Below are 24405 nucleotides of genomic sequence, written 5' to 3'. Positions count from 1 at the left end.
AAGGGCAGCACGAGCTGCTGAGGGGAGCTGGAAAGCCCGAGTTACCACTTAGCCACAGTCAGACCCTCTGCTGCTGCGTGCTGAGAGCCGACAAGCCAGCAGGATCCTCGTGCAGCGATGTGCAGGGAAGGCTCCCCCAGCACCCAGCACATCGCACACCGCCCTGCAGAGCTCCTGGAGCACAGCTGAGGGCACCGCACACCTCCACACCGCAGCGTTTGTGGCAGCAAAACCACACTGTAGGCAAACACACAGCACTGACGTCCTGAGTGCTCCAAGAGAAAACCTCTCCAGCTGATACAACAACAGCAATTACGGCACAGGAATTTAAATTGGCAGCTTTTGAAAGAAGCACCCTTAATTGCAAGGGAGAGGCGGGCGGCTCCTGCAGCTCCCCAGCCCCTAACACTGCTCTGACAGCAGCGCCCAGCTGCCACGGCCAGCAGTGGCTCCTGGCTGTGATGGGCAACACGTCCTCACGTGGGCTTCTGCCTGCCCAGCTCTGCGCAGCCAAACCCGCAGAACCACCTGCCCAAAACGCTGCTGGAAGGCGGGCTGAGAACGGCTGTGCTGGGAGCTGCACAAGGAGGGAAGCACAAGGAGAGAAGCACGTCTGCATGTCTGCCCTGGGATGCAGAGGGCTGCCTGCTGGAGTGCCCAGCTACATCCCTATGGCAAACCCTGCCAGGGGACCCGTTCTGTGAGAGATGTGGGGCACAGAGCCCTGCAAGGACTCTGCTGCGGCTCCTCCTGCTGTGCCCTGCATGGTGCTCAGCTCCCAGAGCTGCAGCAGCACAGCTGGACAGCAGCACACAGTGTGTCCCAGCAGGAACTCACAGCACACAGACACACACAGTAACATTCCTGCTACAACAAACAGGGAAAATCACAGCAGCAGCCCTGCATCACCCATCCCCCCAATCTCCCCACTGACCCCTTTGCCCCCCTCCCCACCCTCCTGTTGTGCTGCTGGTTTCTCCCTTTCCCCCTAACAGCACAGAGCCACATGCAGCCCGCAGCCCCCACCTGTCCTCACCTCCCTGGAGCAAATCAGGAGCACAGAAACCCAACCAAACCCCTGGCAGCCCCGTGCTGCCCAGCCAGCCCAGCCAGCGCCTCTCCAGAAGAAAAGAAACAACTGACAAAACCAGAGCAGCCCTCAGTGTTGTTTTTCCCATCCTGGGACAGCTTCCTTTTGCTGCATCGCTAACCCAAAGGCATCTGCCTCTCCTCCCCAGTGACGAGGACCCTCTGACCCGCACACTGCACTCCTGACCTTTTGTTTCTCTTCCTTTCTCAGGGCTCTGCACATCCTTTGGCTTCACTGAGATCACAAGACCACGAGCAGACTGCAAAGAATGCAGCCTGAGTGCTCCTCCACTGCATCCCAGCCCTGCTCCGAGCCCAATGGCTGAGCCCAGCCTTCCAGACAAGCAAGCCCACCTGCCAAAGCCTGCAATCAAGACGCTATAAATTGGGTGAAAAGGCTTTTTTAACACCAGCAGCCTTACAAAGGGAGCCTACACACAAAGCCATGACTTCATATCGACAGAGTCTGAATTTTGCCACAGCTCCAAGCAGTGCTTTGCACCGATGACCAAAAGCAGTGTTTGTGCCACGCACACCCCACCCAGCTCAGCACAGCTCAGCAGGTCCTCCTCCATCCCACACAAGGCTCTCTCTCCAGCAACCTCGGTCTGAGCACAGGGGACCACAAAGTCAGAATTCACCTCCAGGAGCAGCTAACAAAGAGAAAGGAGCAGCAGGGCTCCCCCACAGCACGGCACTGAGGCACAACCCCCAGCCCAGCAGCAGGGCTCCGTGCAGACACCTGAGCAGCTCCTCTATAATTCATCACTTCTGCATCCCTTGCTCTGCAGGCTCAGAACCACCCCGACTCACTCTGAGTCCCTTCCCGTTTCCCATTTCCCCCAAAGCAAGGCTGCACACACAAAATAAACCCATCCCCTCGCTTCGGAACTCGCAGAAAAAAAGAACAGAGGAGTCGGAATCAACCTAGTATGGCACAAGGCCCACCTCAGAGTTTGCCCACGGGAAACAACAGAGCACGATGCCCAGCACGGACACAGCCCTCGTTCTGCAGCCATTGTCTGAGAGCAGCTCGCAGTGCTGGAGCTGTGCTGCCTCCCCTCTGACATCACACACTGACACAGGAGCAGGTTCTGCTGCTACATTACTTTCTGTGAAGCCACACTGCCCTGCAAAGGAAGGAAAACAAGGCGAGCAGAACCCACGTGTGCACACATTGTGCAATGCGCAGCCAGGAGCTGCCCACTGCCCTGCTCTCACTGTGAGGTTCCCTGTCCTTCCACTCCTAAAGGGAACCAGTACAAGAAATGCATCTTCAAGCCCAACATCTGCCTGCCCGAAACAGGAACCTGCAAGCAGAATCACACCGTGTCAGTGCTAATTATGGGGCATTTTATGAAGTCACCCCGTGTGTGGGACGGCTCACAGCGCACAGCTCAGGGTGTATTCACAGTGCTGAGGTCCCCTCTCAGCCTTCTCTTCTCCAGGCTGAACAGCCCCAGGTCGCTCAGCCCTCCTCAGCAGGAGATGCTCCCAGCCCCCATCTCACAGCTGGGGATGCTATTCCAGATGTGGCCTCCCCAGGGCAGAGCAGAGGGCAGGAGAACCTCCGTCACCCTGCTGACCACTCCATACAATGCACCTCACGGCCCCCAGGCAGGCTGCTGGCTCAAGGTCAGCCCCCGCCCACCACAACCCCCACGTCCCCAGTGCAGCTCCCTGCACAGCTCAGCCCCCACCTGCACTTGTTCCCCTGCGGGGCAGAGCTCTGCACTCATTGAACCCAGCAGGTTCCTCCCTGCCCAGCTCTGAACAGCAGTGCAGCTCACAGAACGGCTTTGGTTGGAGGGACACAGAGTCACAGAAGGGCCGGGTTGGAAGGGACCTCAAGGACCATGAAGCTCCAACCTGCTGCCACACGCAGGGCCACCAACCTCCACATTTCACAGCAGCCCAGGGCCCCATCCAACCTGGCCTTGAACACCTCCAGGGATGGACGGGGCATCCACAGCCTCTCTGGGCAGCTGTTCCAGCACCTCACCACTCTCATAGCAAAGAACTTCCCCCTGACATCCAACTGAAATCTCCCCTCCCTCAACTTCCAACCGTTTCCCCTTGTCCTGCTGTTATCTCCCCTTTCCAAGAGCTGACTCCCCTCCTGTCTGTAGGCTCCCTTTAGGTGCTGAAGGCTGCAATGATTCACCCCGCAGCCTTCTTTCCTCCAGGCACAACAAGCCCGGTTCCCCCAGCCTGCCTTTGGTGCTGCAGCCCCTGCCATCCTCGCGGCTCCTGCGCAGCCCCTCCAGCAGCTCCCCGTCTTTCCGTTGCTGGGCGCCGCACACCGCCAGCTCGCAGCCCCGCACAGCTCTCGCACCCCTTCGCACGGCGGGCACGCAGCTCCAGCAGCGAAGCCCAGCAGCGAAGCCCAGCAGCGAAGCCCAGCAGCGAAGCCCAGCAGCGAAGCCCAGCAGCCCCCACCGCGCCGCTCCCACGGCCCAGCGGCCCCCCTCCCCCCCCGGCTCCTTCAGTCTCCCGGCGCTGTCAGCCCCACACCGCCATCAGCTCCTCCACGCCCCGCCAGCCGCCCACCGCCGTCCCATCGCAGCCCTTCCCAGCCATCGCAGCCGCCGCAGCCGCCCCGTCCCGCCCTGCCCCCCCCGCCCCGTTATTCCCGTTCCCTTCGTTTCCCCCCGGCCCGACGCTCCAGGCCCTGCGAGCTGCCGGCGGCCCGGCGGCTCCCCGCCCCCCCTCGCACACGGCCCTGCCGGCCCGGGACGGCGCGGCCGTTACCTGGAAGTCCCTGTCCTCGTTGAAGCGGGAGAACCTGTCGGCCATTTTGCGGCCCGGCCCCGCGCCGCCCCCCCGCTCCTCCTCCTCCCGCCGCCCCTCGGCGCCGCGGCCGCGCGCCCGCCGTCCCGCGCATGCGCGGCGCGCGGCGGCCCGGTCGCGGAGAGCTTCCGCGCACGCGCCGCCGCCCGGCTGCGCGCGCAGCCCGCATCCGGCCTCCGGCTTCGCGCGTGCGCGCAGCCGGCAGCGGCGAGGGCGCGACCCGGGGCGCACGGGGAGGGCGCTAAGCTTCCCGCCCTCTCGCAGCTAGCCAATGGGATCGCTCCGATCTCTCGAGTGATGGCGGCGCGAGCCAATAGGCGGACGAGCTCGCTGCGAGGGGCTGAGGGGCCCGCGGTCCTCTCCCGGGGCGGCTGGCGGTGCGCGGTGCCGTGCCGCGCCGTGCCGTGCCGCCGGTGCAGCTCGGGCCGTCTGTCCGCCCGCCCAGTCCCACCGCCGGTGCCCGGAGCGGGGCCGGGCCTCCCCTCCTCCTTTCGGGGCGCTCCAAGGAGCGTCCGCACCGCCTGCAGGGCCCCCGTGGGCCGCGCGGCTCCCAGCAGAGCCGAGGCGCGCCGAGCCCATCCTGCACAGGTACCGAACGGCACCGGCCCGGTGCGGCTCGTCGCCGCCCCCAGCCGCACCGGAGCCGCTGGGCGCAGCCCCGTGCCGGCAGCTCGGAGCGCGTCTCCCCGCCGGCCGCCCCCAGCACGGCGCCGAGCCCCGGGCCGCGCGCGACGCGAGTCCGCCCACTGCGGACCGACCGGCAGGGGGCGATCGTGCGGCGGGCGGCGCTGCGGGCCGGGCGGCAGGGGGCGCTGCGGGACCCCGCGCACCGCACGGGACCCCCGGGTACTGCGGGACCCCCGCATCGTGGGACCCCACTCACATCGTGGGATTCACATCGTGGGATCCACATCCACCCCATGTGACCCCCGCCCACATCTTGGGACCCCCACTCACATTATGGGACCCCCACCCACATCGTGGGCCCCTCATTCACATGGTGAACCCCCACTCACACCCCGTAAGGGACCCTCACCCATGCCAAGGGACCCCTACTCCCATGGGACCCCCACCCACATCACGGGACTCTCACCCACATCATGGGATCCCCACTCGCATCATGGGATCTCCATCAACCCCATGTGACCCCCACCCACATCTTGGGATCCCCACTCACATTATGGGACCCCCACCCACATCACAGATCCTTCATCCACATCGTGGGATCCCCACTCACACCCCATAAGGGACCCTCACCCATGCCAAGGAACCCCCACCCATCCCATGGGATCCCCAGTCACATTATGGGACCCTCACCCACATCATGGAACCTACGTCCACACTGAGGGACCCCCACCCACCCACCCACACCATGGGACACCAACCATACTGTAGTATTCCCACCCACCCCATGTGACCCCCATCTGCACTGTGGGACCCCCACCCACGTCATGGTACCCCCACTCACATCATGGGCCCCTCATCCACATCGTGGGATTCCCACTCACATTATGGGATCCCCATCCACCCCATGGGACCCCCACCCACACCATGGGACCCCCATCTGCACCGTGGGACCCCCACACCGTAGGAGCCACACCCACATCATGGTAGCCCCATTCAAATCATGGGACACCCACCCACACTATGGGACTCCCACCCACTCCATGGGACCCCCTCAGTGCTGTGGGATCCCTACCCACGCCATGGGACCCCCACCCACATAATGGGACCCCCACACATCATAGGACACCCACCCGCACCATGAGACTCCCACCCACCCCACGAGACCCCTACAGTACTGTAGGACCCCCACCCACACCATGAGATCCCCATCTGAACCGTGGGACCCCCACATTGTGGAGCCCCCACCCACATCATGGGACTCCCACCCACATTATGGGACCCCCACTCATATCATGGGACACCCACCCACACCATGGGACTCCCACCCACCCCACGAGACCCCCACAGTACTGTAGGACCCCCACCCACATCATGGGATCCCCATCTGCACTGTGGGACCCCCACATCTTGGGACCCCCACCCACACCATTGGACCTCCACTCACATCACTGGATCCCCACCCACACCATGAGACCTCCACCCACCCCACAAGACCCCCACCCACACCGTGGGACCCCCAGCACTCTGTGGCCCCCCAGCCATGTGTGGGGCTGCCGGGACGAGGCCAGGAGAAGCAGCTGTGGGGTGAGGGATGTGTGAGGCCCCACAGGGACTGGGGGCACAGCACAGGGGAGCAGCCCCACAGGCAGGGTGGCTCAGAGCCGTGGGGTCTCAGCCACGGCCCAGGTCCCATCTGATGGCTTCCTTCTGGTGCCTCCCATCACTGCTGGGCACAGCCCCCCATCGTCCACTGGTGCTCGTGCCTGCAGTGCTGTGGGGCACACAGCCCCCCAAGGTGCCCCCACGCAGGGTTGGTGCCTCCATGATGCCACCCAAGCTGACCTTGGTGCCCTCGAGCGTGGCTCAGACAGGACAGAAGTGGCTCCTGCCTTCCCTCAGTCCGTGCCTCAGTTTCCCTTCATGCCAGATTTGTGCTCCCAGCCTGCCTGCAGCAGCAGGGCTGATGTGATCCGGGTGTGTGACTGTCCTTAAGTGTGAGCCTTCCACACAACAGTACATGCAGGGCACTGCGAGTGTGCCAGCGTGCACAGCCCACAGCACAGCACAGCCCCCAGGTCCCCGTGTGTTTGTGCACACGTGTGTGAGCAGGGGGCGGCACAGGGCCCCTTCCTGCAGGTTGCCTGGGCCTCTGTGCTGCACCAGGCAGCTCTGTGTGGGGATGGAGTGGTTGGGGGCCAGCAAGGAGCAGCCCCTGCTGTGCTCTGCAGCCAGGGCTTGTGCCAGCTAGGGCTGTGCCCCATAGGGACGAGCTGTGCCCCATAAGGATGAGGTGTGCCCCATGGGGATGAGCTGTGCCCCATGGGGATGAGCTGTGCCCCATAGGGACAAGCTGTGCCCCATAAGGATGAGCTGTGCCCCATGGGGGTGAGCTGTGCCCCATGGGGATGAGCTGTGCCCCATAAGGATGAGCTGTGCCCCATGGGGAAGAGCTGTGCCCCATAGGGACGCTCTCTGGTGTGGGTTCTGCTCCAGCACTTGGGTCGCACGTGGCACTGCTCAGTGTTCCTGCTGGGCACAGACCCGCGTCCTGCTGGGCACAGACCCACGCCTTCTGCACGCTGCTGGGCACGGGGACGGCCGGGTGCCCCGCGGGGCACAGGAGTGGCCCCCACCAGGCACAGGAGCGCCTCGGACGCTCACTGGATGCGGGGACATCTCGGCGTCCCCGTGGGCAGGGGGAGTCCCCAGCGGGGCTGTACGGGGCTGGCGGGCAGGGGGCGGCTGGGGCGCGATGGGGCCGCCGCAACCTATAGGGTGACAGGGACAGCGCTGGCACGGCTGGGGACAGAGCCGGGGGGGACCCTGCGGCCACCCTCGGGCAGAGCCGTGCGCTCTGAGTCCCGGAGGCCGTTCGCACCCCGGGAAGAGGACGGGGGGTCCGTGGGGGTCACGTAGCGCACAGCGCGGACAGGGACGGGCTGCTATTTATTCACCTCCCGTCACGCGGAGCGCGGCGCTGGCGGGGACCCAGGCGGAGAGGAACGGCGGTGCCGCGGCGCCGACCTCCGGGAGCCCCGCGAGGGGACGGCAGCGCCGGGGGCACCGCGTCCGGCCGAGGGGGGATCCGGAGCCGGCAGAGCCGGGCGGGGCCGCGCAACGGGGGCGGAGCGGGGCGGCTGTGACCCCAAAGCACCGCACGTGGGGTCGCGGCCCCGCACGGCCCCGCACGGCCGCTCTAAAAATACCGCGTGCTGACAGCGACAGCTGCGCCCGGCGGCGCGTGTCTGGGGGCTGCCGGCCCCACAGCCGGCCCCACAGCCAGCCCCACTGCCGGCCCCACTGCCGGCCCCACTGCCGGTCCCGCGACCCGCACGTCGCTCAGCTCGGTGTCCCGCACCCCTCCCTCCCGTCCCCGCCGACCCCGCACCGCGGCACGCGGCTCTCCCGACGGCGCTCATCCGCGGGGCGCAGCGGGACGCCCTTAAGCCGCCCTTAAGCCGCCCTTTCATTCCGCCGCTCCGCTCGCGAGCCGCTCGAGCCGTGAATGCCGGCCGCCGCCGGGGCCGTGTCCGACATGGCCGGGAGCCCCTCCGCCTGCGGGGCCACCGGGAGCCGAGCGCAGCCCCCCCGCGGCCGGCCTCTGCCGGGGTCACGGAGGACGGGAGCGGCGGAGCCTCGAGCTGCGTACGGCCCCGTAGGCGTGCACACGTGTGTGTGTGTGTGTGTGTGTGTGTGTGTGTGTGCACATGTGTGTGCGGACACGTGTCGGCTCCGATGCCCACGCCGCCCCCCCCGTCTTCTGTTCCCCACCCCCCCCCGCCCGACACCGTGAGCGCCTGGTTTTGATTAGCGGCTCTTAAGTGTGAAGCAAAGCCGCGCCGGGGGCCGTTCCCGAGCCCCGTGGCTCCCATCGCAGCCCCCCGCCCCGCCCCCGTTCTGCCCCCCACTTTCGCACGGCGGATCTCCCGGCCGCATCCCTCCCCGCGGTCTCGGTGCCCATCCCGTCCCGCTGCCCCCGCGGGGCTCCGGCTGCCCGCACGCTGCCCCCAGCGCCGGCAGGAGGGGAGGGGGCCCAGACGCCGGCGTTCCCCCCCCCGACGCAGCCCAACCCCGAACGCGTTCCGAACGGACCCCGAGAGCCGGGTCGGCCCGGCCGGGTCCCCACCGCCACCACCGCCGGGGGACGACACCGGGGGTCCCACGCGGGGCCGCGGGGTTCCGCTCCGCCCGCCGCCCCCCCGCCCCTCCCCCCGCCCCGCAGCCGCGCAATGGTTTCAATTACGCCGTGAAAGGCTCTGGGGCCCCCCGAGCGGGGCTTCTGCGCGCGGCTACGGCCGAGCGGACGGCGACGGAGGGGGGCGGGGGGCGCGAGCCGCCGCCGAGGGTCTCCGTTCCCCCCCCCCGGGGCTGAACCCCCCCCGACGGCGCCGCCCCGCCGAGCTCCGCTTTGGGGTCGAGGTGTCCGCAACGCACGGAGCGGCGCGGGGCGGGGGGGGGGCCGGGGACGGCGGGGCTCCGAGCGGCACTTTGCGGGGGGGGCACTCGAGAAAGTCGCCGCAGAAGTCGCTTCGTGCCCCCGGATCGGCCCGGGGGGGTCCGGCCGGGGGGCCGCGGGGGAGGGGGAGAAGTTTTACAGCGCCGAAAAGTTTTTGCGGGGGGGGACGGGGAGGGGCGGGGGACCCCGGGGGCGGGGGGGGCCCGCAGGGGGGGGCGGGGCGTGCGCGGAGCGGGCTGCGATTGGCGGGGCGGGGGGCGGGGCGGGGGGGGGCCGCTCCTCCCGGCGGGTCCGCGGCGGCGCCCCGCACAAAGGCGGCGGGTGGGAGCGCGGCGGAGGCTGCGGGCGCGATAGGGCGCGATAGGGCGCGATAGGGCGCGATAGCCCGCGATACGGCGCGATAGGGCCGCGCTGGGAGCGGGGCTCGGCGAGCGCGGGGCCGCCGGGCGGCGCGCGGACCCCCCCGGCGCCATGCGGGCCGCCCCCGGCGCGCTGCCCGTCCTGGCCGTGCTGCTGGCGGGGCTGAGCGCGGCGCCGAGCCGGGGACAGCCGCACGGCGAGAAGGGCATCTCCGTGCCCGACCACGGCTTCTGCCAGCCCATCTCCATCCCGCTGTGCACCGACATCGCCTACAACCAGACCATCATGCCCAACCTGCTGGGCCACACCAACCAGGAGGACGCGGGGCTGGAGGTGCACCAGTTCTACCCGCTGGTCAAGGTGCAGTGCTCGCTGGAGCTCAAGTTCTTCCTGTGCTCCATGTACGCCCCGGTGTGCACGGTGCTGGAGCAGGCCATCCCGCCCTGCCGCTCCATCTGCGAGCGCGCCCGGCAGGGCTGCGAGGCGCTGATGAACAAATTCGGCTTCCAGTGGCCCGAGCGGCTGCGCTGCGAGAACTTCCCCCGGCACGGCGCCGAGCAGATCTGCGTGGGGCAGAACCACTCGGAGGACGGCGGCTCCTCGGCGGCGCTGCTCACCAGCGCCGCGCCTCCCGTCGCGCACGGCACCCCCGGAGCGCCGCGCTACGCCACGCCGGAGCGGCCGTTCCACTGCCCGCGGGCGCTGAAGGTGCCCGGGTACCTGAACTACAAGTTCCTGGGCGAGAAGGACTGCGCGGCGCCCTGCGAGCCGGCCCGGCCCGACGGCCACATGTTCTTCAACGAGGACGAGATCCGCTTCGCCCGCGTCTGGATCCTGGTCTGGTCCGTGCTGTGCTGCGCCTCCACCTTCTTCACCGTCACCACCTACCTGGTGGACATGCAGCGCTTCCGTTACCCCGAGCGGCCCATCATCTTCCTGTCGGGCTGCTACACCATGGTGTCTGTGGCTTACATCGCCGGCTTCGTGCTGCAGGAGCGCGTGGTGTGCAACGAGCGCTTCCAGGAGGACGGCTACCGCACGGTGGTGCAGGGCACCAAGAAGGAGGGCTGCACCATCCTCTTCATGATGCTCTACTTCTTCAGCATGGCCAGCTCCATCTGGTGGGTCATCCTGTCCCTCACCTGGTTCCTGGCCGCCGGCATGAAGTGGGGCCACGAGGCCATCGAGGCCAACTCGCAGTACTTCCACCTGGCCGCCTGGGCCGTGCCGGCCGTCAAGACCATCACCATCCTGGCCATGGGGCAGATCGACGGCGACCTGCTGAGCGGCGTCTGCTTCGTGGGGCTCAACAGCATCGACCCGCTGCGGGGCTTCGTGCTGGCGCCGCTCTTCGTCTACCTCTTCATCGGCACCTCCTTCCTGCTGGCCGGCTTCGTCTCCCTCTTCCGCATCCGCACCATCATGAAGCACGGCGGCACCAAGACGGAGAAGCTGGAGCGCCTGATGGTGCGCATCGGGGTGTTCAGCGTGCTCTACACCGTGCCGGCCACCATCGTCATCGCCTGCTACTTCTACGAGCAGGCCTTCCGCCAGCACTGGGAGCGCAGCTGGATCAGCCAGCACTGCAAGAGCCTGGCCATCCCCTGCCCGCTGCACTTCACGCCCCGCATGACGCCGGACTTCACCGTCTACATGATCAAGTACCTCATGACCCTCATCGTGGGCATCACCTCGGGCTTCTGGATCTGGTCGGGCAAAACGCTGCACTCGTGGAGGAAGTTTTACACGCGGCTCACCAACAGCAGGCAGGGCGAGACCACGGTGTGAGCAGGGCGGGCTGCGGGCCCTGCGGGCAAAGGGCTGCCTCTCTCCCCATCTCCCTCTTTCTCTCTTTCTCTTTGAGTTATTTTTTTTTTGTTTGGTTGGTTTTTTGTTTTTTTTTTTGTAATTAAACCTGTAAATAGCACTTGTAAATTTAATTATATATTTCTATTTAAAGAAAAGAAAAGAAAAAAAAAAAGGGGGGGGAAGAAGCCAAAGCCAAGTGCTGGGCGCTGCTGGCCCCGGCCGGGCGCTCACCTCCGGGCTGCCACAGAGCCAGCAGGCAGGAATGGGGAGCAGAAAAGGAGCAGAAAGCGCCGTGCTGTCACTGTGTGCTTTTCTGGCTGCCTGCCCAGGAGCCGGGCTGTGTTTGGGGCTCTCCTTGGGCCTCTCCTGCTGCGTCCTCCCCACCTCTGCAACTGCAAATACAGAGAGTGAAACAAGCGCTGCTGTTCTGCTCACGGCTCTGTTTTATTTCCTGGGGTTGGGGCGGCGCAGGGCCGCCTTTGGGGCCATCGCTGTGCGGCTCCTCCGGCTGCAGACAAAGAGCTTTTGCAGAAGGGGGGGAAAAAAGGGGAAAAAAGAAAAAGAACAACCTAAATTTCAGCGAACGCAGAGGATTCCCCGCTGCGGGGCTCCTCCCGACGCGGGGCGCAGCCTCGGCCCCGAGGAAATAGCTGGCATTTTCGGCAGGATTAGGGCTGCAGGAGCTGGGAGACACGTGGAGGAATCCCAGCGGGGACAGCTCTGCGATTTGGGCTGAAAACGTGGAGTTTTGGGGCCGTCCTCACGGCATCGCTGTGCTGCGGGGCGGAAAAAAGTTTGTCCTGAGCAGAGCGGGGCTGGGCTCAGTGCTCAGCAGCCCCAAAGCCCTGCGGGGTCTTCGTGGTGCAGCCAGAGTGGGATTTTCCCTTTCCCTTCCCAAAAGGGCCGGCAGCACCCGTGGGTCCCCAACCCCTGCGTGCCCCATGGATGAGACGTGCCGGGTTTGGGGCAGGAAGGACCCGAAGGGGTTACGGCAGCGCCTCGCACGTCTCCAGCACATTTTGGAAAGGAAAAGCTCCTTGGATCCGGCTGGATTTTCCAGCGATGAGCTGGGGGGGGCGGGGGGGCCGGCAGAGCTGTGCTGGGGGGGCCCACCGTGAGGGGCCGAGGTTTGGTGCCCCGCTTCCTTCTGTGCCTTGGGGGGCACAACCCAATGGGTCGGATGGGGTTTGGCCCCAACCCCCCCAGCTGTGCGGAGGTGTGGGGCTGGGGGCTGCGGGGGGGTCCTGCGTTCAGAGCTGCGGGGCTGCAGGGCTCTGCTTGGGGCTGAAAGCATCGCTGGGCACGGGGTGAGGCCACGGGCAGCAATGCGGGTTCTGGCAGAGCTGAGGGGCCCTGCAGTCCTGCGGGGGGGGGGGGGGGGGCTGAGCGGGCCGGGGGCTCACAGGGGTTTATTGGGGAGTTTTGGGGGTAGGGAGGAGCGGCAGGGTTCACCTTGCGCGTCCTTTAAGCGCCCACACGACGGGCAGCCCGCGTCCAGCCGGCCCTGGGGCGCCGCAGGGATGGGGCTCAGCTCTGCCCGCGCCCAAGCGGGAGCGCAGAGCTCCGCGCTGTGACGATGGGTGCCGGCCCGGCGCTGCCCACAGGACCCCGGGGGTCCGCGGTGGGTTTGGGGCCGCGTGGCCGCCCTGACCCCGTCCTGCCGTCGTGTTGGAGCAAAGCAAAGGGCAGCCAACGCCACGAGCCGCTCGGCGCAGGCTTTGATGTCCGCTGCGGAGCCCCGCGCTGTTTGCTCAGCTGCCCGGCGCAGCAGAGCCCGATGAAAGCCCTGCCCCCATCGCCCCGCAGCGCCCGGCCGGCCCAGCGCCTCACCTGGGGTTTGGTCCGGTGATGTGGGGCAGCGCGGCGCTATGGGGCTGCTCGGCTTGCAGCGCTATGGGGTGGCGGCGTCCCCACGTCCCTGGGTTCCTCCATCTCCCGTCCCCATTCCCCTCCCCGCAGCGTCGCCCATCCTGGAGAAGGCAGGATGGGAGCGGGCAGAGCTGGTGCCCCACATCCAGCCCACGTCCGCGGCGAGGGGATGGGGCAGGGCGATGGGCTGGGGCTCGGCGCATCGCCTGTCCCCTGTTTGCCCAGGGATGATGGGGTGGGCGCGGGAGGGGTGGATGGGAATGGGGGGCGGGGGGCAGGCGGACGTGGGCTGATAGACGTGGGGTAGGTGGACAGGGGACAGATGGACGCGGGACAGATGGACACGGCGTGGACGGATACGGATAGACTGATGTGGGATGGATGGATACAGGGTGGGTGGGCACGAGGTGGGTCGACACGGGACAGGCAGACATAGGATGGACAGGGACAGGTGGACACTGCATGGATACAAGCAGGTGGTGCAGGATGGATGGATATGGGATGGGTGGAATATGGGATGGGTGGACATGGGATTGATGGATATGGGATGGATGGATATGGGATGGGTGGACATGGGATGGATGGATATGGGATGGATGGATATGGGATGGATGGATATGGGATAGATGGATGGATATGGGATGTGTGGACATGGAATGGGTGGAATATGGGCTGGCTGGCTGGATATGGGATGGATGGATGGATATGGGATGGGTGGATATGGGATGGGTGGATATGGGATGGGTGGACACGGGATTCATGGACACTGGACAGATGGACATAGGGTGGATGGACATAGGGTGGATGCACAGGGGATGGGTGGCTGTGGGAGGATGGATGTGGGGAGGATGGACATGGGATGGATGGACACAGAAAGGTAGCGAGGGACAGACGGACGCGGGGGGCGGCCCAGCACCTCCCTCCTCGCACCCATGGGTACCGCAGCGCCCCCACCCAGCACCCCCCGCCCGTCCCACCCCCCACATCCCCACACCCCCTCCCCACGGCCGCCATCCACGCTGGCTTTTCCGGCCCAGCTGTCCCGCGGGGGCCGGGCAGGAATTCGGCCGGGGCTGAGCAGCGCGCGGAGCTCCGGAGACAGAGCAGCCTCTGAATGCAGGGAATGTTTTTGCAGCTGGAGTCCATTAGGGAGGGCTCGGCGGCTTTATTAATCCCAGCCTTATTGCTCAAGAGGCGCGGGGGGAGCGCGGGGTGCGCGAGGGGGGAGAGCGGCGCTGAGAGGGGGGTGGGGGCATAAGGAGGGGGAGCGTGCAAGGAGGGGATCCCTGATGGGGGCTGCTCCTCTGCCACGGGGCTTCTCTGCGCCACGAGCTGCCCCTCGCAGAGCTCCCCCCTCCCGGAGGTGTCCCGGCGATGGAGGTTTCCCCAGACTGAGGCTGCCCCGCAATGGAGGTTTCCTCTGTGACAGAGGATCCCCCCCCCCATGGTCGCTCCCCACATCAGAGGTTCCCTCGTGATGGAAACGTCCCCCTGATGGAGGTTTCCCCGGTGATGGAGGTCCCTCCCTGCTGGAGGTCTCCCCACAGTGCAGGTTTGTCCTGCGCTGGAGCTCTCCTCCTTGATGGAGCCCTGCCCACTGACGGAGGTTCCCCCATTATGAGCTTCCCCAGGACGGAGGCTTCTTCACAACAGGGTCTCACCAACATGGAGGTTCCCCCATCAGTTTCCCCATGACCGACGTTTTCCCTGTCACTGAGGTTTCCCTACAATAGATGTGTCCCCACTGATGTAGGTTCCCACTGAGGAGGTTCCCAATGATGGAAGGATCCCACTGATGGAGGTTCTTCCCATGATGGAGGTCCCCATTGATGGAGGTCCCCATTGATGCAGGTCCCCATTGATGCAGGTTCCCTATTGATGCAGGTCCCCATTGATGGAGGTTCCCCACTGATGCAGGTTCCCTATTGATGCAGGTCCCCAATGATGCAGGTCCCCAATGATGCAGGTCCCCAATGATGCAGGTCCCCATTGATGCAGGTCCCCACTGATGGAGGTTCCCTCCATGATGGAGGTTCCCATTGGTGCAGGTTGGTACTGATGGAGATTCTCACTCATGGAAGTCCCTCCACTGATGGAGATTCCCACTGATTTGGGTTCCCCAGCTAATGGAGGTTCCCCCATTGATGGGGTTTCCCATTAATGGAGGCTCACGCTGACGAGGTTCCCACGGATGCAGGCTGGAGGTGCCCGTTGGCGGAGGTTCCCCCACTGATGGAAGTGCTGATGGAAGGGCAGTTCCCACTGACAGCTTCCCACTGGTGGAAGTTCCCACTGATGGAGGTTCTACCACTGATGGAGGTTCCCATTGACAAAGGCTCATATTGATGGAGGTTCCCCTATTGATAGAGATTCCCATTGATGGAGGTTCCCACTAATGGAAGTTCCCATTGATGGAGGTTCCCTCATTGATGGAGATTCCTGCTGATGAAGGTTCCCATTAATGGAGATTCCCCCACTGATGGAGGTTCCCATTAATGGAGATTCCCCCACTGATGGAGGTTCCCCTTCTGATGGAGGTTCCTGCTGATGGAGGTTCCCATTAATGGAGGTTTCCCTATTGATGGAGGTTCCCACTAATGGAAATTTGCTTTGATGTATGTTCCCCCATTGATGGAGGTTCCTGCTGATGAAGTTTCCCATTAATGGAGATTCCCCCACTGATGGAGTTTCACATTAATGGAGGTTCCCCCATTAATGGAGGTTCCCACTAATGGAAATTCCCATTGATGGAGGTTCCCCCATTGATGGAGGTTCCTGCTGATGGAGGTTCCCATTAATGAAGATTCCCCTATTGATGGAGGTTCCCACTAATGGCAGTTCCCTTTGATGGAGGTTCCCCCACTGATGGAGGTTTGCACTGCTGGAAATCCCATTGGTAGAGGTTCCCAGTGGTGGAGGTTCCACCGTTTGAGGCTCGTGCTGACGGAGGCTCTCACTCGTGGAAGCCCCCACTGATGGAGGTCCCCATTGATGGAGGTCCCCATTGATGGAGGTCCCCATTGATGGAGGTCCCCATTGATGGCCGTTCCCCCACTGCTGGCGGTTCCCCCACGGCCGGAGGCTCGCAGTGCAGCCGCCCAGCTGGCAGCAGTGGGGCGGAGCAGCAGGAGGAGGAGAAGCTGTGGGGCCGTGGGTCGGGTTTGGGATCTGTGTGTGGGGCTGAGCCCCGCTGCCGCCCGGCGCTTCGCTTCCCTCTCCTTTTTATTTTCTCATTTCTCTCTCTCTTTTTTTTTTTTTCCCTTTTTATTATTTTTCCTTTTTTCCTCCCTTTTTCTCTTATTCTTTTTTCTCTTCTTCATTTTCTTCTTTTTTTTTCCCCCTCTTTTTAAATTTATTCTTTTTCCCCTATTTTTCTTTTTCTTGTTTCTTTTTTCCCCTCGACTTTATTTTTCCTTTTCTCTTTTCCATTTTCTTTTTTATTTTCCTCATTTTTTCTTTTTTTCCCCTTTTTTTCCCTCCGTTTTTTCCTCCCTCTCCCCCATCCCCTCGCCCCCCCCCCCCGCCCCTTTCTCTCTCTCCCCCATTTCTCTCCTTGTCCCTCCTCCCCATTTTTCCTCCCCTCCTCCATAGCGGTTTCTCCTCGCCCCAACCCCAATTTCTCGCACTTCGCGTCCCGCCCCCCCCCCGCGCAGCCCCCGACCCCACACGGCCGGAGGAACGAAACGCCCCAAATCCGAGCCTCCGTGCCGCTCCGTGGGGCTGCGCCCGCCCGCCCCACGAACGGTGGGGGTCCGGGATCCCAAATCCCATCTCTGGAGTTCTGTGATCCCAAATCCCACTTCTGGGGCTCCACAATCCCCGCTTTCGCTTTTGGGGCTTTTCTGCAGCTGCGCCCATTCATTAATCCGGAGGCGATCCGAGCCCGAGGAGCGAACCGCCTTATAGGGTGTGGGGTGGGGGACGGTGATGGGGGACTGGGGGCAATTATGGGATGTGGGGGCAACTATGGGGGGTGGGGGGGCAGTGATGGGATGTGGGGGCAGTGATGGGATCAGGGGTTGCAGCGGGGCTGGGGGCGGCCCTGGGCTGTGGGGTGAGCGGTGTGGGGCAGAGCCACAGCATGGGGGAGCGTGATGGGGGTGGGGTATGGGATATGTGTATGGGGATATGGGGTGTGGGATACGGGGTGTGAGGTGTGGGGGTGGGATGGGATGGGATTGTGGGGCATGAGATGTGTTAGGGGATGTGGGGTGCTGGATATACGGGATATTGGGGTGTGGGGCACAGGGTGTGAGATCACTGTTAGGGGATCAGGGTTATAGGATATGGGGCATAAGACACAGAGTGTGGGATATGGGGCGAGGGGCGTGTGTTAGGAGAGGGGTTTGGGATAAAGGAGGGGGAAGAGAGGATATGGGGGTGGGACGTACGGGGGTGGGACGGGATGCAGGGTGTGGGGGTGGGATATAGGACGCGGGATGCGGGCTGTGAGGCGGAACACGGGATGCTGGATGCGGGCTGCGGCTGCGGGCTGCGTTTTGGGGCTCGCGATGCCCGGCGCCATGCGGATGTTGGGACGCCCCGCCCCCGCCTACATCTCCCGTCAGCCCTCACGGCCGGAAGTGGGCGTGTCCTCTTCAACAGCCCCGCCCACCTCTTCGTACTACACCTCCCGGCATCCCCGAGCACCGGAAGTGGGCGTCCCCGAGGGGGCGGGGCTTCCGCCGCCGGCCGCGAGGAGGAGCGAGCAGAGCGCTAAGATGGCGGCGGCGGCGGTGCTGGAGTTCCAGCGCGCGCAGTCCCTGCTGTCCACCGACCGCGAGGCGTCCATCGGCATCCTGCACTCCATCGGTGAGCCCCGTGCTCCCCGCCGTCCCTCGGGCGGCTCCCGGCCGATCCCCGCCTCCTCCGCCCCGCGGCTCGGCCGGCTGCTGACTCACGGCGCGGCCTGCGGGGCTCCGGGCGGCGGGGTCCGGAATGGCGGGGATCGGGGGGCGGGTTTGGGGTCCGGGGTTGGCGGCTCCCGTGGCGTCGGGCTGCGGCGCTGTCAGTGCCGTGAGCGGAGCTTTGGGGCGGGAGCCGCGGAACCGCGGAACGGCCGTGGCTGAAAAGGGCCTCAGTGATCGCCTGCTTCCAACCCTGCTGTGTGCGGGTCGGCAGCCAGCAGCCCAGCTGCCCAGAGCCACAGCCAGCCTGGCCTTGGATGCCTGCAGGGATGGGGCATCCGCAGCCTCCTTGGGCAACCTGTTCCAGTGCCTCACCACCCTCTGGCTGAGAAACTTCCTCCTCATATCCAACCTGAACCTCCCCTGTCTCACTTTAAAACCATTCCCCTTGTCCCATCACCATCCACCCTCATAAGAGCCATTCCCCCTCCTGTTTATCCGCTCCCTCCAAGTACTGAAGGCCACAATGAGGTCTCCCCAGAGCCTTCTCTTCTCCAAGCTAAACGAGCCCAGTTCTCTCAGCCTTTCCTCACAGGACAGCAGCTCCAGCCCTCTGATCATCTCAGTGCCCTCCTCTGGGTCTGTGGGTGGGGGTTGCGGTGGGAAAGGGGCTGCTGGGGGTGTGGGATGGATGGGGTACAGGGTGTGGGGTAGAGAATATGGGGTGTGAGTTATGGGGATATGACCTGGGGGATATGGGGGATACGGGGCTCCTCTGGTGGTGCCATGGAGTTGCCCTCAGCGCTGTGTGAGGGGCTCTGGGGGTGTCATGGTGAGGGTCTGTGGGTGGGGCAGGATGGGGGTTGGGGTGGGGGAGGGATGGCTGGGGGTGGGGGGCATTGGGGGCAGGGAGCAGCTGGGCTGTGGGGTACAGGGCTGTGGCACATACAGGGTGTGGGGTGGAGAGTATCTGGGGTGGGAGGTGGGAGCCATAGAGTGTGGTGTGGGGTATGGGGGCTGCATTGTGGGGGTGCTACATGTGGGGTCAGGGGATATGGAGTTTACCCCCAGGGATCACAGAGTCACAGAATGGCCAGGGTTGGAAGGGACCTCAAGGATCATGAAGCTCCAACCCCCCACCACATGCAGGGCCACCAACCTCCTCATTTAATGCCAGCCCAGGCTGCCCAGAGCCCCATCCAACCTGGCCTTGAACACCTCCAGGGATGGACGGGGCATCCACAGCCTCTCTGGGCAGCTGTTCCAGCACCTCACCACTCTCATAGTAAAGAACTTCCCCCTGACATCCAACCTCAATCTCCCCTCCCTCAACTTCAAACCATTTCTCCTTGTCCTGCAGTCATCAACCCTTTCAAAGAGTTGATGGGGCAGCAGTTGGAGCACCCTCAGTGCTGTGTGAGGGGCTCTGGGGGTGTCACAAGGTCTTTGGGTGGGGGTTGGGGTGGGATGGGGGCTGCTGGTGGGTGTGGGGTTATGGGATGTATGGGGTACAGGGTAGGGGATGTGGAGTACGTGATGCAGGGTGTGGGAAATAGGATATGGGGTGTGAGTTAGGGGGTTATAACATATGGGCTAAATAGGATGTAGGATATGGGAATGGGTTATATAGGATATGGGGTTTCTCCCCAGGGGTGCCATGGGGCAGTGCTTGGGGTGCCCTCAGCACCGTGTGGGGGGCTTGGGGGTGTCGTGGTGAGGGTCTGTGGGTCAGGGATGTGTGGGAAGTGTGAGTGGGTGTGGGGGTTTGGTGTAGGATGGAGGGTTGGGAGTGTGGGGTGAGGGGGTGTGGGCTGGGGGACGTGAGGTGCAGGGTGTGGGTTGGGAGGTAGAGGATGTGTGAGGTATAAAGTGTGGGGTAGGGATGTGGGTAAGGGATGGGAGGTGGAGGTTGGCGTTATGGGATGTGGGGTGTAAAGTGTGGGTTAAGGGGTATGGAGTATGGGATGGGAGGTGTGCAGTGTGTGATACAGACTGTGGTTTGTGGGCTGTGGGTTGGGGATGGCGTATGGATAGACAAGCTATGGTGGGTGGGACAGGGAGGAGCAGGTGTGGGGTGGGGATGTGGGACCTCAGCCCTGCTGGGCGGTGCAGGCTGTGTGTGTTGCAGCTGGGGCTGAGCAGTGGCACAGCTGAGCTGTGCGTCGTGCTGTGTTACAGCAGCACTGCTCCTGTGGGAGCTGATGGTGCTGATCCTCCAGGATGCTGTGCTCTTTTTCAGTGAAACGCGACGTCCAGGAGAACGATGAGGAGGCAGTGCAGGTCAAGGAGCAGAGCATCCTGGAGCTGGGGTCACTGCTGGCCAAGACGGGGCAGGCAGAAGGTGAGGGGGGTGGGGTGGGGGACACATGTCCTCCAGTGCCTGTGGTGTCTGTGCTGGGATCCAGAGTGTTTGGGGCCTGAACCCGTGGAGCCCAAAGGATCTCCTGGAGTGGGGGCTGCTCTGACTGAGCCTTCAGCAGAGCTGTGTGTGGGGGGGAGGAAGGGGGGGAGAGCTGCTGCTGGGCTTTGATTAAACTTTCAGATAGTTGGGAAAGAGTCGATGGGGAGCGAAGATAGTCGGGTGTTCTGCCAGGATCACTTCTGCACTGACGCAGTGCTGAGGTCACCCAGCTGTGCTGTCTGTTCTGCTTTCTCCCCGTGCAGAGCTGGGGGGGCTCCTGAAATACGTGCGGCCGTTCCTGAACTCCATCAGCAAGGCCAAGGCTGCCCGCCTGGTGCGCTCCCTGCTCGACCTGTTCCTCGACATGGAGGCGGCCACGGGCCAGGAGGTGAGACTGCCTGCAAAGGCCTCCAGCCTCACCTCCTTAATGAACAGCTGTTTATGGTGTCCTCGTTAATGAGGAGGATGAGGGCTGGCAGAGCTGCTCGCAGGGCAGTCCTTGTCCTCTGGTTGCTCTGTGCTGAGCTGTGTGGCCGCCCCCAAGGGTGAGAGCTTCTCCTTGCAAACCAAACCCAGGTGTTCAGAAACGCTGTTGGGATTTCAGCAGCAATTCAGGGAAGCTTGGAGAACCCTGTCTTTATTTTGGTATTCCAGCACGGAAGGGTTGTGCTGGGGGTGAGGAAAAGCCCCTGAGAGCCACGTGTGTGGGGGAAGGTTTGTGCTTTGGTTTTGTGAGGCTCAGGGAAAAACCTGGCCTCGACTTTCCCTTGTGCTGGGAGCTGTGAGTCACATCTGTCACCGAGTGCTATGAGCTGTGTGTGCATCGTGAGCCGTGGGCTGGGCAGTGGTGGTTGGTGTCAGCCTGGAGTAAACCCGGAGGTGACGGCAGCTGTCCTTCCTTGGCCGTGCTGCTGGGCAGGCAGCTCAGTGCTGTTCTTTCTGCTCCCATAAGGTCGATCTGTGCTTGGAGTGCATCGAGTGGGCCAAGTCTGAGAAGAGGACCTTCCTCCGCCAGGCTCTGGAGGTACGTTGGTTACACCTCGCATCTCACAGCGGCGTTTTTCCCCGGCCGGGGCCGAACCCCAGACGGATCGCAGCGCTGCTGTGTGAGCCCACGGTCCTTTGTGCCCGCAGGCCCGGCTGGTCTCGCTGTACTTCGACACCAAGCGGTACCAGGAGGCGCTGCAGCTCGGTGAGTGCCCGCTGGGCGGCAGCAGCGGCTGCGAGCTCTGCGGAGCGGAGCTGTGCTGCTCATTCACACCGCCCCGCTCCCACGGCCGCTCCCGAAACGCTCCGCCGTCACCGCATCCCGCGGCCCCACGTGGGCGCATCTCCCGCAGCCCTGGGGATGGGGCCGCACGGGGCCCGAGGTGCCGCGCTGTGATGTAGCTGGGAGCAGTGCTGTCACTGCCACACTGTGCTGGGCCAGCAGGGCTGCGCCGCCCCATCCCAGCTGCGCGGCACCCGCTGCCCTGCCTGCGCTGCTTTCTGGGCCGGGCTGGGCACGCCTTCCTGGGGAGGCCTCAGCTGGAGCTCCTCTATCCCTGGGCAGGTTCCCAGCTGCTCCGGGAGCTGAAGAAGATGGACGACAAAGCGCTGCTGGTGGAGGTGCAGCTGCTGGAGAGCAAAACGTACCACGCGCTCAGCAACCTGCCCAAGGCGCGGGCTGCGCTCACCTCCGCGCGCACCACGGCCAACGCCATCTACTGCCCCCCCAAGCTGCAGGCTGCCCTGGACATGCAGTCAGGTACTGTGAGGAGCTCAGCGCAGCGCTCCGCTCGCAGGGGGCCGTGGGCAGCCATTGATACCTGCTTTGCCCCCCTCCTCGCCCAGGGATCATCCATGCGGCGGAGGAGAAGGACTGGAAAACGGCCTACTCCTATTTCTACGAGGCGTTTGAGGGCTACGATTCCATCGACAACCCCAAAGCCATCACAGCCCTCAAGTACATGCTGCTCTGCAAGATCATGCTCAATGCGTACGTGGTGTTGGTGCTGGGACAGAGGGGGTGGCGGTGGGCAGTGCTGTGTGGGGGGGGGGGGATGGGGGTGTGTGTGGCTGTGGCTCAGTGCTGCCTTCCTTCCCACAGCCCTGAGGACGTGCAGGCGCTGGTGAGCGGCAAGCTGGCGCTGCGCTACGCGGGGAGGCAGGTAGGAGCACTGCTGTGTGCAGCTCATCCTGCTGTAGGGCAGCTGGGCGTGCTGTCACTGCTGGGACGCCAATCCTCGCTCCCACTGCGTGCAGCTGGGCCCCCTTTGCCCCACTGCTGCCGATCCCCACAGCTGACCGCTGCTCCTTTCTTCCCCTGCAGACAGAGGCACTGAAGTGTGTGGCACAGGCCAGCAAGAACCGCTCGCTGGCGGACTTTGAGAAGGTGAACCTGGGGAGCTGCAGGGCTGGGGGCTGTGGTGTCCCACAGTGGGAGCCCCTCCTGTTCCGCTCTGCTGGGGGTCAGCGTGCTGTGCTCACCAATTCCTCTCCACAGGCACTGACGGACTACAAAGTGGAGCTCCGGGACGACCCCATCATTAACACCCACTTGGCAAAGCTCTACGATAACTTACTGGAGCAGAACCTGATCAGAGTCATCGAGCCCTTCTCCCGAGTGCAGGTCAGTTCCAGCAAGTGTTCCATGATCTGTGCTGCTGGGGGCTGAGGGGAGCCCTGCAAACCTGCTGCGCTCCGCTCCCCTTCCACTGACACGCAAGAGGAAGGAGCAGCCCCTCCTTTGGTAGGGCAGGGCTGAGGCTGCAGCCATCTGGGGCAGGGAGTGAGTTTGGGGGGCCCTGCAATGTGTGTCAGCCCTGCAACGTGTGGCTCTGGGCCCTGTGGGGAGGCCTCGGCAGCCCTTGCCCAGAGGAGCTGCAGCTGTGCCATTGCTCTTACAGATGGAGCACATCTCCGGCCTCATCAAGCTCTCCAAGGTAAGGGCGGCCCTGGGGGGCACCCCTTCTGTCAGGGGCTCAGCTACAGCACAGCTGTTTGTGCCATGTGTGGGGCTGCCCTGCCCTACTCTGCCCCACGGTGAGTAGGGCGGTGCTGGGAGCGTTTCCCAACATCTGTGTGCTTCATTGCCAGGCGGACGTGGAAAGGAAACTCTCACAGATGATCCTGGACAAGAAGTTCCATGGTGAGACCCCACACCACTGCCCTGGGGTCCCCTCGTGCCCTCTGCACCCCTCAGGCTGCCCACGGTGTGGGGTGACAGTGAGGTGTCGCTGCCGCTCCGTTAATCCAGGGCGTTAATTGCTCGTTAATCAGCACGCAGCTCAGTGCTGCTCAGTGCTCAGCCCTCCTGCTGGCTGTGGGGCAGAGGGCAGCAGCTCCAGCCCTACGGCAGCACTCTGGCTGTGCTTTGGGGGCACGCGGAGCCTTTGGCACCCAGTGATTGCAGCTCTGTGCCCGCAGGGATCCTCGACCAGGGCGAGGGCGTCCTCATCATCTTCGACGAACCCCCCGTGGACAAAACCTACGAAGCCGCCCTGGAGACGATTCAGAACATGAGCAAAGTGGTGGATTCGCTCTACAACAAAGCCAAGAAGCTGACATAGGTGAGAGGAGCGCAGCCTCGCCTCCCGGAGCGCTCTGTGCCCCCCCTGCTGACAGCCCCTCCTGTTGTGCAGAGCCGGCCCTGCGCCGCCGTGTGTGTGTGTGACGGGAGAGTGAATCCTTCAGGAGACGTTTTGTTCCACTTTTCGCTCGGAAAGTTTTTAATCCTCCCCTCCCGGTGCCGTTCCTGCGGTGCGGCCCCAGCTGTGCTCCTCCCTGCCGCCCCGCCGCCACTCAGCGGAACGCAGGAGACGAACGGCGGCCGCTCCGCGCAGTGGGGGCCGCTCCGCTCCGCCCCCGCGCTGCTGGTGGGGGGGGTGAGAGCCGGCCGCCCCCACCCCGTCATGGTTGGGAGCCGCGCAGTGCCGGATGCCCCACATCGCCCCGTTCCTCAGCGCTGCACCTCTTCCACCTCCTCCCCCCCGATCGCTGGGTGGGTTTTGGGCACCGCCGCTGCGTAGAACGGTTCTGTGCTGCCCACCACCGCTGTATCTGATGTTCAGATGAGTTCCAATAAAATGAGGTTTTTTTGGTTTGGGTTTTTTTTTTCTCTCTCAATTCCGCCTCGTGGTCTGCAGTGCGGGGGGAGCGCAGAGCTGCGGGCGGAG

The 24405-nt window shown here is 64.2% G+C and overlaps 3 protein-coding genes across 5 annotated transcripts in view; 2 read left to right on the top strand and 1 right to left on the bottom strand.

The window, feature by feature from the left end:
- GPATCH8 (G-patch domain containing 8) overlaps window positions 1–3964 on the bottom strand; it is a 29979-nt gene extending 26015 nt beyond the window's left edge. For 2 of the 3 annotated variants that reach the window (XM_031600993.2, XM_090125363.1), the window contains exon 1: window positions 3841–3904. Coding sequence is in view for 1 of the 3 variants with exons in the window: in XM_031600991.2 (XP_031456851.2) it covers window positions 3841–3885 (45 nt within the window). In the remaining 2 variants the exon portion in view is untranslated. Of the gene's footprint in view, window positions 1–3840 lie in introns of all 3 variants that reach the window. The other variant, XM_031600991.2, reaches the window with a different exon arrangement.
- A 5291-nt stretch (window positions 3965–9255) lies between these two features.
- On the top strand, window positions 9256–11236 carry FZD2 (frizzled class receptor 2). Its single transcript, XM_031601007.2, has one exon. The coding sequence runs from the start codon at window positions 9434–9436 to the stop codon at window positions 11108–11110; it is 1677 nt and encodes a 558-aa protein (XP_031456867.1). The 5' UTR covers window positions 9256–9433; the 3' UTR covers window positions 11111–11236.
- Window positions 11237–17651: 6415 nt separating this feature from the next.
- PSMD11 (proteasome 26S subunit, non-ATPase 11) lies at window positions 17652–24335 on the top strand. The gene is made up of 14 exons (XM_031601008.2): window positions 17652–17812; window positions 20087–20188; window positions 20512–20636; window positions 21201–21272; window positions 21383–21440; window positions 21801–21995; window positions 22082–22226; window positions 22338–22398; window positions 22560–22622; window positions 22734–22859; window positions 23137–23172; window positions 23327–23378; window positions 23657–23799; window positions 23872–24335. The coding sequence occupies exons 1-13, from the start codon at window positions 17722–17724 to the stop codon at window positions 23797–23799; spliced, it is 1269 nt and encodes a 422-aa protein (XP_031456868.1). The 5' UTR covers window positions 17652–17721; the 3' UTR covers window positions 23872–24335.
- The last annotated feature ends 70 nt before the right edge of the window (window positions 24336–24405 follow it).

The sequence above is a fragment of the Phasianus colchicus genome, chromosome 26 (assembly GCF_987193195.1).
Source record: "Phasianus colchicus chromosome 26, bPhaCol1.hap1.1, whole genome shotgun sequence".
NCBI classification, from domain to species: domain Eukaryota; kingdom Metazoa; phylum Chordata; class Aves; order Galliformes; family Phasianidae; genus Phasianus; species Phasianus colchicus.
Note: the sequence above shows the minus strand (reverse complement) of the source record. Positions and strands in the feature narration are given on the sequence as shown.